This window comes from Lepisma saccharinum, chromosome 13 (assembly GCF_977018435.1).
Source record: "Lepisma saccharinum chromosome 13, izLepSacc3.1, whole genome shotgun sequence".
Lineage (NCBI taxonomy): Eukaryota > Metazoa > Arthropoda > Insecta > Zygentoma > Lepismatidae > Lepisma > Lepisma saccharinum.
The window spans coordinates 60,280,656-60,298,167 of record NC_139241.1 but is presented as its reverse complement, the minus strand read 5'-3'; the positions used below and the strand labels follow the sequence as shown (position 1 = coordinate 60,298,167).

At 36.0% G+C, this 17,512-nt stretch overlaps 1 protein-coding gene across 6 annotated transcripts in view; it reads left to right on the top strand.

The window, feature by feature from the left end:
- Window positions 1–17,512, top strand: part of Wnk (Wnk kinase) — a 161,587-nt gene that overhangs the window by 101,593 nt on the left and 42,482 nt on the right. For 4 of the 6 annotated variants that reach the window (XM_083134274.1, XM_083134273.1, XM_083134275.1 and 1 more), the window contains exons 12-16: window positions 3,982–4,210; window positions 5,990–6,181; window positions 10,842–10,913; window positions 14,099–14,242; window positions 16,354–16,446. In XM_083134274.1, coding sequence (XP_082990400.1) covers window positions 3,982–4,210; window positions 5,990–6,181; window positions 10,842–10,913; window positions 14,099–14,242; window positions 16,354–16,446 — 730 coding nt within the window. The remainder of the gene's footprint in view (window positions 1–3,981; window positions 4,211–5,989; window positions 6,182–10,841; window positions 10,914–14,098; window positions 14,243–16,353; window positions 16,447–17,512) is intronic. The other 2 variants (XM_083134271.1, XM_083134272.1) reach the window with 2 other exon arrangements.

Here is a 17,512-nt window from a genome sequence, read left to right as displayed (position 1 = left end):
CATTAATGCCACTCTCTGTCCTGTCTGTTTAAACTCATGAGAGATGGTCATTAATCTCTCACTGAGTCAGGTTAATGTCCAATATTATGAAATAAAATACTAATAATAAATACGTAAATATTCTAATATCATATTTACTCGAATCATTCAATCATAAAAGCAAATCACTCTCTTCAAGAATTGACTTTTCTCTGCCAGCCCTGCTAAATTTTCACTTTCCACTACTGATTTATACGAGGGGTGGAAAGTGATTTCCGATTAGTAGGGAAATCCAACATTCTTGTCTTTTCTAGGCCATGTTTGTGTACATAGAACATGCAAGTTTTCCAACATTTTACTCAAGAGTAAACTATAGAGTTATACGTACATGGAATAATTCCGACAGCCACATTAAATCATGTATTTCGCACGATTTTTTCAACTTCTATCAAAACCATTTGCATCACAGAGCAAAGTGGCAGGGTTCTAACAGGAGATCGAGTGCGTATATACTATCACACGGGAGCCACATCTTCGTATTAGTCGCACGAGATATATTTTGAATTACCAAGCTAATTGCTCACCATCGGCATTTGTCGAGCGAGTAATAATGGAGCTCAGTCGTTAGGGCGTCTGACTACTATGCAAGAGACCCGGGGTCGATCCCCTGCGGGGGAGAACCGGGATGTTTTCCACTTATTCAAACTGCTCCGGCACCCACCCAGCATCTGAAGCTGGTACCTTGAGGAAACTTTGAGGGATAAAGGTAGCCAGGAGCGTGGTGCTGATCACATCACCCCCACCTTCAACCATGATCAAGAAAGTGTGGGGCCCTAACTCCACACCTCTATACCCCTTCATGGAAAAGTGTAGGGGAGCACTTTACTTTTACTTCCTCAAAAATCTGTTCCAACATATCAAACTGTCACGAAAATACGTAGACCATGTGACCTACAATTTAGAATAATAGTTTAAAAGCACAATGGAATATTAAGTTTCAGTATATTTGGCAGATAAATGTTCTAAAACAAAAACGCGAATTTTGGGAAACGTAATACTAAGAAGTCAAAAAAAGATAATGCCAATTTTTGGTGCCATAATATATCGGTATCTGTCACGTGAGATTGATTGATTTTAATTTTTTGGGTGCGTCGCCACTTATGGTCATTATGCACCCTTCAGTATATACGGTGAAAATTCCATTATCTAAAATCCTTACCTTAAAATTAAAAGAGAAGTATGGAAAATAACTTTCCTAAAATAACTTTCAAGATATCAAACTCTCACGAAGAGGCGTAAGCCATGTGACTTACAATTTGAAACAGTAGTTTAAAAACACCATGAAGGTATAATTTGAGATATTTGCCAGAAAATGTGCTAAAATCAAAATGTTCATTTTGGGAAAAATAACACCGTATAGTAAAAAATAAAAAATAAGAAAGTACACCAATTTGAGAAAAAAATAACAAAATATCAAGGTTCCTACCGATTAGGCATAAATAAAACTAGAATATCAGTAGTAATTTATTGCATTAGTAACAGTGAGAGTCCTAACCTAATTTTCGACATATCCACCACCGTTGTTCTGGCATTTGTCGTAGCATGGCACTAAATTTTGTATGCCCATGTTATATGTGTCTGACAGCAAAGACTGGAACTATCTCTACCACAGTGTAGCTGTCAAATCCTTGCCCTGCCAGAAACCTCTTCAGTTAAACAAAGAATTGAAAGTCGATATACATTCAAAGCCAGGGCTGTACAGGGAGTGGTCCAAGATCTCTCACCTGAAGTGATGCAAAGGGCCCGCGTGTACTCAGCTGTATGGGGTTGTGCACACTCGATTGGCCTTCTGTGAATTGTCTGTTCATCGTCTGACCATACTATCACTCACGACGTCCAGTCTGCACACCTAACATGATTGCTGGTGGCTCTGTGCCAAATTCTGAGCGCGCAATGTAGGCTACATCGCAGTCGGTGGGAGACTGTATGAGAGCTGCAATCTTTAACCTAGAACTGTCCTAAAACGGCTGCATTGCAACTGTACCAGATTACAGCTTCATGCCACTTCTTCCTGCATGTGTGTGTGTCTCTCTCTGACCACTAGTGATGCGTATATGCACCATTGGAGCTTTTTTCAGGATGCCCCTCGTATATGAACTTTCAGAAGCTTTTATTATTAGAGTGTTCCTGGTTTGATGTGTGGTTAGCTAAATCAGGTAACTATACAATGCAATTCTATAAATTCCTTGCATTAAATTTCTAATACCGACATACCCTTTTCGTCAGCAATAATGGTATAATTGCATGTTGTCAGTTTCACAGTACTTCACTTGGATATACTGTACTGAATCAGAAATCTCATTGATAATGTAAGGAAATTTGACACTTTATTTTGTTCGATTCAATTGTTTCACTTATATGCAAGAGTTAAGTGGTTTGCTTTACAGAGAAGGGAGAAGTAGCTTTATGCATTGAAAAATGAGTCCGCACTCATGGTTCTTGCAAGCAGAGGGTTCCAAACCTCAGTGGAAATATCAACATATAATACCGAGAATGTATAAGGAGACTGATAAAATACATTTTTTTTCTTAATCACTCTTCACTCTTATCTCATTTAGTCGTAACTTTAAAAGTAATCAAGTATTCTATTTTAAACTTACTGCGTATGACAAAATTCCGTAATCCTTCCCTAGCTTGTGAATTGTAATAATTTTCCAAATTCACTATTTTGCAGTTTGAATTCAAATCATAAAGAATAGAGAAATTAAGTCAATTTCATAGAAGATAATATTGGTACTTAACAAAACCATACATGGATCTGTATGACTTTATTATTTCCATTTGCAAAAACATTGATTTAGTTTAGTTTCTAATTGTCAGGGGAAAATGTAAATTTTGTCCTGGAAAACCTGGAAAAGTCAGGGAATTTAATGTCTGCTTGTTTGTAGCCACCCTGATTTAGTAATCTGCATGCACTAAATACTCTTTAACACTAGCTTAGTACTGATAGAACATGAACAAACATGTGTTCAGACTAATCATGAGTAGTATTTTGAAAAGCATTATGAAACGAAGAACGTTCTTTCCATTAACAACATGCTATTTATTCATAACGTGGCATTGCATAAACAATTCAACAAATTCAACGGTTTTATAATCGTTTGTTGCAATTCACAATCTTTAAAACGTAGTCTGTAACCTTATGTCTTCCATACAACATAACGTTCGTTAACTCAGCTGACTAGATGATGACACAAATACAAAATTCATAACATTCTCAATTTTGAAATCAATAATCATATAGAAGTTGCATGATTAATACTCTCCTAATACCCATTGTCATATGCATCATCTTTAATTCAACTTTAGTATGTCTACAATTATTACAATATTGTTCAAAATATTGTTTATTATTTTGGGTGAATATTCCACTCCAATTATAAGCATCAATTTACTAGAGTTTTGCTTCAAAATATTCACATAAGAATATTAAAATACTTGTTATGTAATCACAAAATACAGTTTTTCATACTTTTTGTAAAATAATGGAAACTTTGAATTTTGCATAATATCCTTGAAAACTAGCTGCCACGAAAGTGTTGCATGGCATCTTTGCAGAACTTGCAAGATACCAATATGCCAGGAAAGTATGGGCTGGTATCAGTAAATAATCTCCAACCGATATTGCATCGTTATCTGCTCAGTCGTCGTAAAAATCAAAATGGATGAATGAAGAAAGACTAATTTAACATGATTGAATAGTATCAATGTCAAGCTGTCAAATGAGTATCACAAGCAAAATTATACGTTAGAGCTGATGCTGACACCAAAGTTCCCTACCTGGGCATTCTTTGTGAGTGTCCATTCATGAATGTCATGTAATCATTATCATTACGATTAACCAAAAGTGGCAAAAAAGCGATGGTAAAAAACAAAATACAAATAATTAGTACTTGCTCTTGTAGTCCTTGATATCTTCTAACCATCCCTTTAATCTGCCAGAGGTACAGCTGACTCAGGCTTGGATGTAGGGGAGCAAGGTGAAAAGAAGATGGAAAGGAAACGGACGGTTGGTAAACGAAGAAAGACAGGAGAACGAGGACCGAAACTTACCGTTCTAAGTGTCAGTGGTACGGTCGTGGAGTGCCAGATGGAAACTAGTAAACAGAAGACTGTGACTTTTAAGTTTGACAGTGAAGACATGGTGCCTGCTGAGATAGCAAATAATCTGGTGAGTATCGGTATTTATTTTTCTATCTGATTGCAGACTTTTGAATGAAAGGTAGATTTTAATGTTAGTCATCGTAAATCTCCTTAATTTCATAAACTTGCAAAATAGAGTAATTCTTGTCCCTTGCACACATCAGCTTCTGTATTACTATGAAAATGTTTTATAAACTTTCAGTTAAAAAGAAAAGATTGCACAAATTCCTTTTATTGCAGCTATAAGTAAATGATAGTATAGTTTCAGTGAATCAAAGCAAAGTAAAAATACCATATATATATATTAGGGATTGGCCGATAAGAAATTTTGGCCGATACTGATACAGTACCGATATAAAATTTACCGATACCGATAACCGATATAAAATTAGAAATGGTCCTTGAAGACCTTGAAATTTTTATTGATCTCCGTAATAAATGTGTGTTTCGAGCTGATTGCAATGCAAAAGAAGTTGAATATTTAGACATTTACTTTTTCAGAAAGTAGGGCATGGAGATTATCCATAAAAATTACAACAACAAGGCAGAATTTTGCACTAAATTATAAGATATTTATCGATATATCAGATCGGTAAAATAATCGGTAATTTTACCGATAACCGATACACCGATATGCCTATATCGGCCGATACTGATAGAGTACCGATTAATCGGTCCCATCCCTAATATATTTATTAACTACATGTACGTATATAAAGAGAGATGTTTTTGATAGCATGTAGAGAATAGTTAGAGATAATGGATTTGGGAATTAAAAAGTGATTCTCCTGCCTCTAATTACTATTTGCAATGCACCAGGAGATGCATTTCAAATTTATTTCATTCGAAATTAGTGATGAATGTGATAACAGAAAATCGTAAGGAATTTTGCATAATATTTTTTTAGAAAAATTAATTTTGCAAATGCTCTCAAAGTTGATTGACTTTAGCTTGGAGCTCGTTGAAATTAGCATCAGTGTTGGGACTGCATATTTCTGGTTCCATATTATCACCTTAAATACTGATGAATATCAATAACTATAAGATTAAATTAAACCATGTTAATCATATCAAATGCGGAAACTTGAAGACCAGAGTGCCCGACAAAAAGTTCCTTAACTGATAGCATACATTTGTGAGAGGGAACAGTGATGTTTAGCAATGCTGTAAGGTCTGCCAAATCATGCAACCAACACTGCAAGTTGGTACGGGAAGGGCGAGAGCAGGAGGATACCAGGAGGCAAAGGAATATGTGTGCAAAAATTTAGAGCTCTATCACAGATGTATGCTACCAATAGAGGGGTAATATGTTAATATTTCAGTATAAGGCTTGGCTGAACCTTTTGCCGACGTCAGGGCAGTTTTTTTCCAAAATCTGAAAAAATACTTATTTTTAGAATTACTTCTAGATCATTAATGTAAATTTTCTTGTGGTTTACTTTCGCTGTTGCCCAGGTATTCTCAATAGTTTCGTGGCTAGGTAATCCTATTTAAACTATTGATAATATCTAGACAGTAGTGAAAGCAAACTACACGAAGATTCACATTAATGCTCTAGAAGTATTTCTAAGGATATGTAATTTTTCAGATTTTGAATATTGTAGCAGTTTTTCGAAAAGAGAGGAAAATTAGAAAATTTATTCGCTCACGTCTGCAAGCAGTAAGGTCACAATTTCTATTCTCCCAGGAAGAGAAATGTTCTTGCACCATGATTAAAGATTTTTGCTTTCATATGGTTAAAGAATTATTTGGATGTTTCCTGTGCCCTATTAAACGGTTTTTCTGAACGTTGAAAATTACTTTTCAGATCGTAGAAAATTTGTTGCCAGAACACCACTCTGAAATCTTCATAGAGCTGGTGCAGGATGTTGTACGGCAACTGAAAGAGAATCCCGAGCGACTCCCAGTCGTGCACTGCCAAGTGGACGTCACCATGAGCCCAGTCACAGCTAGGAAGCCTCGGGAAAGAGAGAGGGAGCATTCAGCTGAACCAGTGAGGGTGGGTTCTGTTTTCTGTAGGGTCATGTGTAGGGGAAAATACTTAATGTGCTTTTTCTGCATATTTTAGGTATATTGCTGTCAATATGTTCAACAGTATGTAGTAATTGTGTGTATGTAATCATTGCACTTTCATCTCATACTGATTTTTACTGCAAATGTATTTTATCTTCATTGATTCGTATTTTGCTTATTTAATCTGTATCTAGCTGACCTGCTTGGTGGAATGGTTAGAACAGTGTGCTTCGATGCCAGACGTCTCGGGTTCGAATTCGATCTTGGCTTGAGTGTTCTTTACGATATCATCACCCATCCTCATCTTTGTGATTAGCCAAAAGTTGCAGAAAAGCAAAGTAAAATAAATCAAATTAAAATCATCTGTTCTACCTTCGGGTTTAAGAAGGCTAGGGAGTTAGTTAGTTAGTTAGCTACCTTTCTGGGTTAATTGTAGCAATGAAGATGAATAATGATGGATGAAATTAAAGGACAAATGCAAGTGAACACGCATGCCTAGTCTGGAGTTTGAACTTAAAAATCTTCAGTGGTAAGATTGGGAGTCAAGCTCAGCCATGTATGCTAACACAGATTGGCATTGTTATTCATAGATACATGAAATGATTGAACACACGATTACAATTTATTTTATGTATGCCAGCCTCCGTGGTTGAGTGGTCGGTGTAACATCAGGAAAAATTAGGGGCCCATGAGTGAAAGTGCAGAAGTCTGAGAATTGTGAAAATATATCCAAAAACCTAGAAAAGTGATAAAATCAAGTGTTTTTTTTTTTTGCCAGGGCTTTCAAAGGAAAATAAATTCCACTCTTCGTGAAAAACTTTCTTAATGGGAGATTCTATCTATTGTTCATTTATTTAAAACCTTTTTTTAATAAACTTTATTCTCTTAAATAGCAAGTGCAGTTTAACTCGCACATTTCATTGTTAAAGTCCCACAGAATAGTCTGGAAATGTATTTTTAATTACCAGATAATTTATTTTACGAAAATTAGTGAGTACCCTGAACATGCTTTGAAGCTGATTTGCAGAGTCCGAATCATGGGTTAAGCATTCCGTTTTCTCTGTCATCCTTTTCATGATTATCCAATGAGGTAGAAAATTTATGCAAAATAACCTAAATTAAGAAGAAAGAAATTTATTTCATGTAAAAGAAATCACATTCGTGACGTAATTGTAAAACGATGGAGATCATTACCCTATCCTTCCCTGCACAACAAATATCTTTTAAAGTTGAAATAATTTCAATGCAGTAACATGGATATATAAATACTTGTGTGTGTATGTATTTGTTCAGTACCTGTTACGTGATGTAGTGTGTGTGTGTGTGTAATTCCCTGTCGGTGTTTAGGTTTCTCTCTCTTTATCATGAATGCTAATTCTCATTTTCCATGACACTTAGATGGTATTAGAGCATGGAAAACCTTGTCCGTTAAGTACATGATGGGCACATGTGTTAGTGAGAAGATAAATAGTTACATGTGTTAGTGAGAAGATAAATAGTTACTAGTTACCAAATGTCAGCCAAACTAAGGTGAGCTTTGTTCGTGCATTGTGCTAGTAGCAGTTTCCTTCTCCCCCCACCCTCCCCGTACCCATCTAACGCTCGTGGAACTTTGAGGTAAACTGTAGTGCCCATATACTTAAGCATGTTCAAAAATAATGCCCACATAAATACAAAACTAGCTCTGTGTCTTTATAGAATGTTAGAAAAATATACTTTTACCCCTCAAATACGTCCCTCTTTGCATGACTTGATGTTTACACAACGTATTCTGTCCTTGGGCATCTCTTATGTTAAAAGTGTGTTCTTGAACTTTTTCTTATGTTGACAGCATATGAAGATTTTGTTCACAGATCTCTTTCAGTTGGTTTCATGGAATGCTTCATAGGATGTAACTAGTCTCATATAGATAACAAAAGCATGTCTTAAGTTCTTAGTAAATGTTCACTTTAGTACCACAATAACTAAACAGATTGTTACTCAAAGCAGTGTCAGTGGGAAAATTCCCGGAAGTTGAAATTTTACCTGTAGAGTAGAATGATGTTTAATTGCATTACTTGAAAACCTTTGTCTGTTATTAGTTAATAGAAATTACATTTGATTTATTTAAACTTCAAATTTCAGAGCAAGCATATTACTTATTTTGTATCTCATGAAATTATGGAAATTCGTGGATTTTTATTTAAAAGTGGTTGTGGTAAGTTATTTTACTTCTCCCTGCATCCCATAGGTAAAGATAATTCTTTTTCCACTGTACAGTTGTGAGGCATGGTATTAATTTCTCCTGGAATTGTAGCACCCATGTTGCAAAACCAAAGAAATTCTGGACTGGCTCATGCTTAACTCACAACTTGGTGTGCCAATTTGTCTGAGCTGCTGTGTGAGGCCTGTCCTAAGGTTTTTTGTTGTTTGGATGCTACATGTTACAAGGAGCTGTCTTCTCAATTTTGCAACGATTGAAGGCCTGATGGCGCAGTGGTAGTGTCGTTGCCTTCTAATGAAGAGTTCCCGGGTTTGATTCCCGGTGGAGGCACATAGTGGTCCGGATCCCACTTTAAACTGTAGATCCAGTCCCAATTAGCCTTACTGTGCATAAAGTGGACTTAAAACACCAAATCAATCAATCCAATGATTGAAGCAATAAGCATGATATTGCAATCATATCTTGACAGTTTCACAGTCTATGCTGCAACTGGCCTGTTATGCTACGATAAGTGCCATCTTGGATAATGATTGGAGTGCTGCTTTATTGACATTAAAAACTTGTAAACTAGGCAGGCAGTTAGTCATAAATAATGATGAAGTACTTAAAAAGACACTATAAATATAGAAGGCAGTGAATATGAAATATGAATTTATTATTAATTTTCTTAATCAGTTTGCACACTTGTTGACTTGTATTCTATTGTATTTTTTCTTTCATGTAATTGTAATTTTTGTTTTGGTTAAATGTGACAATAATGTTGAATGGTCGTTACATGAAATTGATTAAATGACACTCCCAAAACAAAGGTTACATTCTACAGTGCACTGCATAGACAGCCAAAATGGTAAAAGAAAGTGGAGATAACAACAAAGTAGGCGAGATCAGAGCCACAGTGATCTAGTCAGTAGGACTGCCATGTGGAAGACCCAGATTTGAATCCCGGTAGGAGTGATTTTAGATGGGCTAAAAGCAACCTGAGCATGGTGCAGATCACACCTCCCATATGGCAGGAATCTATCGATGACAGCATGGTGCAATACACAGGGTATAGCTTTACCATTTTTGTGCGTAATGGATATTTATAGGCACTATGAAAATGCATTATCAGTTTCGATATAACATTGAATGATTTTAAAGCATTCAAGCTTATGTTTATAAAAAAGTATAAAATAAGTAAATTTCTTCACCCTAATGATGACATAGGCATTGTTTTGTAATAATTCTGACACATGACATCTTGGAAAAATGATCTTTCGAATCTTACCCAATCAGTCCACTGGCAAAGAAATAGTGTCAGCACCCCATGTGATCAAATGTGTAGCCACCTTTGTGATTATTTCAGAATTACATAAGCGACTGTGTAAATACATATTGAATCCTTGAAGGCAGAGACAAACCTGGTCCCCAAAACATTGAAATAAAATTACAATAATGGGTAAAAGTCCAACTACAGTACAAGATAAGAACCACTGTTCATTAGAAGGCAGATTTATAGGCACTAAAAGTCTAAACAGGCAAATAGGCAACAAAATAATGAAAATACACACTTAATAACACACTATAACTTAGATAATGCGTAACTGTTAAGGCCCACCTCCTAGATAGAGTAGTTAGTATTTTGTGCTACGACACCAAGAGGTCCCAGTTCAAATCTTGGCCTGGGCATGAGTGTTCTTTGTGAATGTCCCTTCGTGAATTCCTTCACTCATCCTCAGTGGGATTAACCAAAGTGGCAGGAAATCAACGCTAAATAACGAAAATCAAATGAAAGCACCAGCACCAAAATTATGGATGTATTTTGTGGTGTATGTTGCATATTCGCAGTTACTATTTTAGCTACTTTTGGCTAATAATGAGGTAGTTGAATTGTGATTAGATGAAATTGAAGGAATGCCCATGTTCAGTTCAGCATAAACATGAAATTACCATGTACACTCTACTATATAGAGACCCAAAGTAGCTAAAGAGCAGGTGTAAGGAAAGAAATAACAAAAGAAGGCATTTTTTGGCAAGATTACTCAAAGTAACCATTTATAAGCACTAAAAGAACATTGTTGGGCTTGAAGCAACATGAAACAAATTTAAAATATTAAAGCATGTGTCTTAATACAAATTAATAAAATAGGCACAAAATTAACACCCTGCTGACACTGTTATGGGTAACATTTTTCTATTTTTTTTAAAAAAATATATTTTTGTGACAATAAGTGTTTCTTTTGATTTGTTCACACTAACACAGAGTTGTACATAAAACAATTAAACTATTCTAGTTCAAAATTAATGTTTATTTAGCTCCTTACTAAACATCACAATAACTGCTAGTATTATATGTTGTATTTTTAACATGATATGAGTTTGTTTCCTTTGTGTTCTGAATGTGTATGTGTTGTTTGTCTGTCTGGTGGCTGGTTGGGAATTTCTGTCCTCTTTGATTTGCCAGGTCAGGCATGGATCACTAACACGTCAGGAATCACTAAAAAAATCCTTCAGGGGCCACAGACGACACCATTCGGTAAGTTGATATCAGGGATCTCACACGGACTTCTTTTCCTCTGATTCACGTGTTGTGGAATTTGTGTCCTTTTGCTTTGGTAGTTTGTGGCACCGTCCTTCCTGTTTGCATGAACTGTTTGGCTTGCATTAGTCTGTGGGTTGTTTTTTTATTTTTCTCAGAGGTGCACGTTTCATACTCTCGTGGTTATATTTATTTTATGGATGGGACAGATTAATCGATAGTCTATCAGTATCGGTCAATATATGCATATTGGTTTATTGGTAAAATTACAGATTATTTTACCGATCTGATATGTCTATAAATATCTTATAATTTTCTGCAAAATTCTGCCATTTTTTAATAATTTTTATGGATATTCTCTGTGTCCTACTTTTTTTTAAAAAAGTAAATGTCTAAATATGCAACTTCTTTTGCACTGCACTCACCTGGAAACAAACATTTATTAAGGAGGTCGATGAACTATTCAGGTTCACCAAGAACCATTTGGAATTTTGTATCGGATCGGTATCAGTAAATTTTATATTTGTACTTTATTGGTATTGTCCAAAATTTCATAACGGACCAACTCTAATTTATTTGTTTAACTCTTTATTTTACATGGCAGACATTGAGGTGCAGACCTTCGCTTACACTCAACCATAACATATTTCTATATCTACATTAAGTCCCAATAATATTTTCAAGTTTTACTTGATAAATTCTAAGTACAGTTATTAAAGCCCCAACGTTAATCTGATTTTTGTAGAAGTGGATTATATATATTTCTGACACACGTTTGATGAATTTGTACAAATACAGGATAGTGCAAAAGTCACCTTACACTTCGAAAATTACAAAATCATTTTATTTTCTGTGATACTTACTTACATTATTTCACCTTTTTTGTGTGCAAAATGTTTTGCATCTGCATTAACACGTAGCTAGAGTGTCTCTGGAACACTCGTGACACACATGTGTTGTTGTCAAAAAATTGGAAAGCGTCCTCAGTATATTCCTTCAGCTTTTCAAGTGTGTGTGTGTGGTTTCCCCCAAAACACTGAATATTTCACCACATCCCCACAGATCCGGTAAACATGGAGGCATGTCAAAACCTGCATGCCGTCCAATGACTTTACATTTAACATTGTGCAAGAGATAGCAACACTAACATACATGATAACTGAACTGAACAACTACGCTCAGTGACATTCTTTTGTTTACCAGTGTGTCAGGCACAGTGTGCAAAATTCCATTATCAGTGATACTAACCAGTGCTACTAGTTAAATATTGGCACCAAATTTTAATTGTTGCTTTCATAACATTACTACACTTACGTTTAATTTTTTTTAGGAGTGTAAAGTGACTTTTGCACCACCTTGTATTAATATTATTACTGAATCAAAACCATTGTTATTGGAAGGTTATGTGTTTGGGGCTTTAATTTCAGTAATTGTTTTAAGCCAAACCTGTGTCGTTTAAATTAAAAAGAGCAAAATGTAACATCCGTAACAGGGAGAGTGGCTTTAAAAATTTATCAATTTTTCAAGTCGCAGATGCCTGTCACAGATGTTACAGTTTGCATTTGTAGACTGCTTTTGGCACAACCTTTAATGCATCCCAAGTCATTTACCCTGAAGCATGCAATCCTTTGGAGTGATTGGACCTTCATGCATGTACTAAGTATTGACGTTGAGAAGTACAATACAAGGAAATGGCTTACACAAGAAAAAGCAATATGTTTCCAGCTAAGATGTAATGTTAACACATACCTGTCATTTTTATTTAAAGTAGAACTTCTGTGTTCATAATATCTTTGTTTTTTTTTTACAGCCTGATTGTGCCACTTTGGGCATAATAAATGTATCCCATTAAGTCAAATTCCAATGCATAAATATAGGGTGTCCGGTTTAAAGGTATAATAAAACCAATATTAATAACATGAAATTTATTTGATATTTCTGTAGTTTTCCTACCAATACAGTAACTCAAAATGTTCTTACGTACCTAATATACCTCTGCGTAAGCACCTTTAGTGGCACAAAGATATCCAATTTGTATAGAATTTCTGCCCATGTATTCAACAGCATTGTAGGCATCACATTCTCAATAGCAGCACAAATGCATTATTATGGGTCGGGAAGATCATGTACTGGTGTTTGGCACACTTGACATATTACAAATACTCACAGAAAAAATCAAGAAGGTCCAGGGATCTACGAGGCCAAGCGATAGGATGAGCATATGACTACCGAAAGTGATGCCGTGACTACTTGCTCGTAGACAAATCTGTAACAATATATCTTAACTTTCCAAGTTATTATTTTTTGTTTTATTATACTTTAAAGCCAGACACCTTCTATTGGCTGAAATTTGTAGACCATAATCTGTATTGGAATCAGCAAATATCAGATGTTAAAATGGATTCCAGTACTCTATTTTTTACCACTTAGAGCCATACCAGTGTCAATACACTTACTGATTCCCAGCGATATTTATGCTTGAACATTGTAATGGTTACAAGTTGTGAACTTTGTAATGGTTACAAGTTGTTCACAATAATAATTAATTCATGTTTGGGGAATAAAAGCCACGGTAGTATAATAATTAATAATATAATAATAGTAAGCGAATTACTAACTGTATCCACAAGACTTACTTGTAATGGTTCTATTAATTTTGGTGGCCTCTGCCGCCATCCACTTGGAAACTTGTTTCACTGAACAACTACTTTTGCCAACAACTTTCCAAGCGGATGTGGCAGAGGCTACCAAAATTAATAGAACCATTACGAGTAAGTCTTGCGGGTAAAGCTAGTAATTCACTTACATATATTTATTAATAATAATTACTATGTAAGGATTCCATTGCAATTACACCACATCAATTTACTAGAGCTTTTCTTTGACGTATTGAGAGAATTACCTGGTTGTTGCCATTCAACCACAAAAGTCATATTCTCACCCATTAAATGAGAACTTCCATATTTTCCGAGACATTTAGACTCTGTGAAAGTGTTGTGCAATATTTTTTTCTGGACCTCACGAGATACCCAGATTATAGAAAAGTATGAGATTAAATTTGAACCGATAGTTTTGTATACAGATAACCAGTACTATTATATGTAGGAATCACTACATTTCATGCTTCGTCTGATCAGTTAACAGAAACCAGTAAGAAACTAAACCATATTCTTTTATTGCAGAGAGACGAAACGTCAACATCCTCAACTCCTACACGGCGATTTGATCCTGAAGGTTCAGGACAGATTTCAGGGCAGAGCAGTCCGATTCGTCACATCAACTCTCAATCAGCAGGCACACCTGATTCTGCACCGTACCCACCTCCGGTAAGAGTTCAATACCTCTAAAATAATTTCACATTTTTATGAAAAAAAAATAATTAAAATATTTAAATAAAGCCATGTTTGTAGCAACATAAATGGCCTATCATAAATCAAACCTTTAAATTGACTTCAAAAATGTATGTGTATAAAGATAAAACAAGGATATCAGAATAGCAACATAATGTAATGTACTTGCACGTAATTTTTATCACAATACACAGTAGCTGTGTAGACGATACTGGTGTATGCATTAAGGGTGATTTCCAAACGTGGTGATTGTGAAGTTAGGTTACAATGTAACTCCTAACATGCTGAGATTTTTTCTTTCAGTATCAAAATATTATTCCATCCTCGCTTGATAAGTGTACTAAAACATTTCCACACGCTACATTGCTTTGAATCACATGAGATTGGAAGTTGCCTAATGGAATGGTAAGGCCACCTCTGTGGCAGAGTGGTCATCAAAGTGTGCTGTGACACCAGAGGTCCTGGGTTCGAATCCCTACCTGGTCATGGGTGTTCTTTGTGAGTGTTCCTTCATCAATTTCATCATATCTTCACTCATCCTCATCTCTGCGATTGGCCAAATGTGGCAAATATTCAAAGTAAATAAATTTTAGAAAATAGGGGCAATGAAAATTTGTAGACTTTGTTTATGAACGTAAACCATAATGAGACACATCAGTCAAGAACTAGCACAATAAGGAGCCAAGAAACTGTGGCTGAAATTATAGGGAAATTGCAAAACGGTAACTACCTCTTTAAAAATATGCTCAAGTAATAAAAATCTTCAAAATTCTCATTCACCCCTTCAATAAGGGATTTTCCAACAGCAACATTTTGTCTGTCTGTTCAGTACAATCTGTACATCAAACTCTACCAGCACACTGACAGGATATGCATCCTAGACAATTGAAACATGCACTGTTTTGCCTTACACAAGGCATCATGTCTTATCAAAAGTGTAATTCTTTGGATGAGAGAGAAACATATAACAGCCAACATTTTGATACTATTTCCAACCTCCAAATCCCTGTGTCTTCTCCAGGCTGGAAAGAAGGGGGCTGGTAAGTTCAAATTTAGTGATTTTCTGTTATTCAAATGGGACTTCAACATAATGTTAAGTCAGCAAAACATCTCCAGCAGAAACCAAGCTTGTAACCATTGCCATAGCCTGGAACATATAATTGAGTGAAATTATTCTATGTATAATATAAGCCAGTCAAACGCTGGACTCGTGACCTCACCACAGACAGCACCAGATCCAAGTACTTGTGTGGGATGGGTATTATTTTGCAAGTTGATTCATCAGTATTCATCATTACAAATATCCTAAAAGGGCATGATGTAAATAAGAAAAATTCAACAAAAGCCACTTGAGTTTTTTTAAAATATCAGTAGTATGTGAAGCTTTCTCTGTATAAATTTCAGCAAGAACTGTAGACTTTCCGAGGACCTGGGTCTCTGGCATACCATGCATTGTGTGCCATTGTTATGTCAAGAGATTAAGATAGTAATGCATAAGTGTTGATGATAAGTATCTCGGGATTCTTCCTGTTTTATCCTGAAGATTGGAGGGGGGAAACTGTACAGAATAATGTGTGCATCTTTTGTTCACAAAGATATAGGTAAACCACATGGTATTCACACACTGGCATGCTCAGGATTTTTTTTTTGGGGGGGTGTATAGTTAATAGCTTCATTTTAGGGGGTGGGATACACAACAAAAATATTTCGTAGATTTGAAGTTTTTCACTCCATTAAAACTGAACTCTTAAGACAAAGATGGTAATTGAGGGTCATTTTGAGGCAGTTTGCATCTACATCTTTTTTTTTTATTTTCTCAGAATTTTGGGGGGGCAGCAGGCCAATCAGCTCCTTTGCTATGTATGCCAGTGTATTCGTATTATTCACTTGCCATGAGCAAGCTCGAACTTAAACCGTAGGAGAGTAGAATATGAGGTGTATAGTGTGAAGCGTAACAAGAATAGTTTATTTTATGCTGTATAAAAGAAGTAGATATAAACACTGTTAAAAGTAGTGCAATGTATCTGTGGCTTGTATGGTGCACAGCATGTGTTTGCTGTGGTGTGTGAACAGTTGATTGCTTACAGGTACGACAGGTGTCTCGTTTCCTGGTTAGCCCTGTTGTGGAGGCTAGCCCTCTGCAGACAGCCACTGCTCCCAAGGAGAGGGCCACTGAGGAGGTAGGAGGCCGCTCTGTGTTGCGTGGTGGAGGGGTCACTGCATGGCTCTGGTTTCTTTGGGCTTTGTTGTTTGCTTGTTTTTCCATGTTTTGCGATAGCTGAACTGTTCATATGAGGGGAAGAGGTGGAATTTCGCAATCAGCTTGTTGACTTTTACATGCTTGTGGTAGCTACCGTGTGCGTTTCTTTTGTTGCACTTTGAGATATGAGCACATATGGTAGGTAGTTTAGCAATGGTGAAGCTGGAAAACCGAATCAAAATGGGTTGAATGTAAATAACCCGTGGTGTAATAGCCCATGAAGGCCAATGTCTACCTACGGACTGCCGGCCTCCAACCAGTTATGGGGTGACATGTGGTCAACACTACCAACCCTCAGTCTTTTTTGTAGGTTTTCTATGACTGGTTTACGCTACTCATTCGCAGCTCCCCAATTTCCTCACAATGGTGGGTGACCACCAGTCCCATACACAGGTCGAAATCTCAGGAAAAGTTGTTAAGCTTCTCCCAGGAGACTCGAACCTCCATGCGTCCCATAGCTAGAGACCAAAGCTTCTACCTTAGATGGTGCAGGATTTTCCACTTCAAGAACTTGCTGGTAATAGTATAGAATATAATTTATTATTATTATTTCAGTGCTTGAAGTGGAATTTGGAGATACTCTATGAAAATTTCCTTACGTGGTGGGAGATAGTATCTCCCTTCCTCCCTGTCTAGTTCCAAGTATATTTTCAAAGTTATGAATATTTTGAACTAATTTAAACACGTTTAAATTTCCAAGTGGAAATCTATGATTGGTATCAGTATCCACGTGAAAGAGATATTGGCTCAGGTGTAGTTTTTATGAAACCTACAAGAATTTTTTTTGAAAATAATAGTTGCCTGATTTGGGTTGATTTTCAAAAATTGATCATTTATGAAACATGGTAGTTTTGAATTTGTATATCTTGGGAACAAATCAAGCTAGAGAGGTTAAAGAAGATCTTGTTTTCAAGACACAGCAATATTTTTGAACAGTATTTTGACCTCATGTTTGAAGTGTTCAATGTTCGAAGTTGAACAGCAAA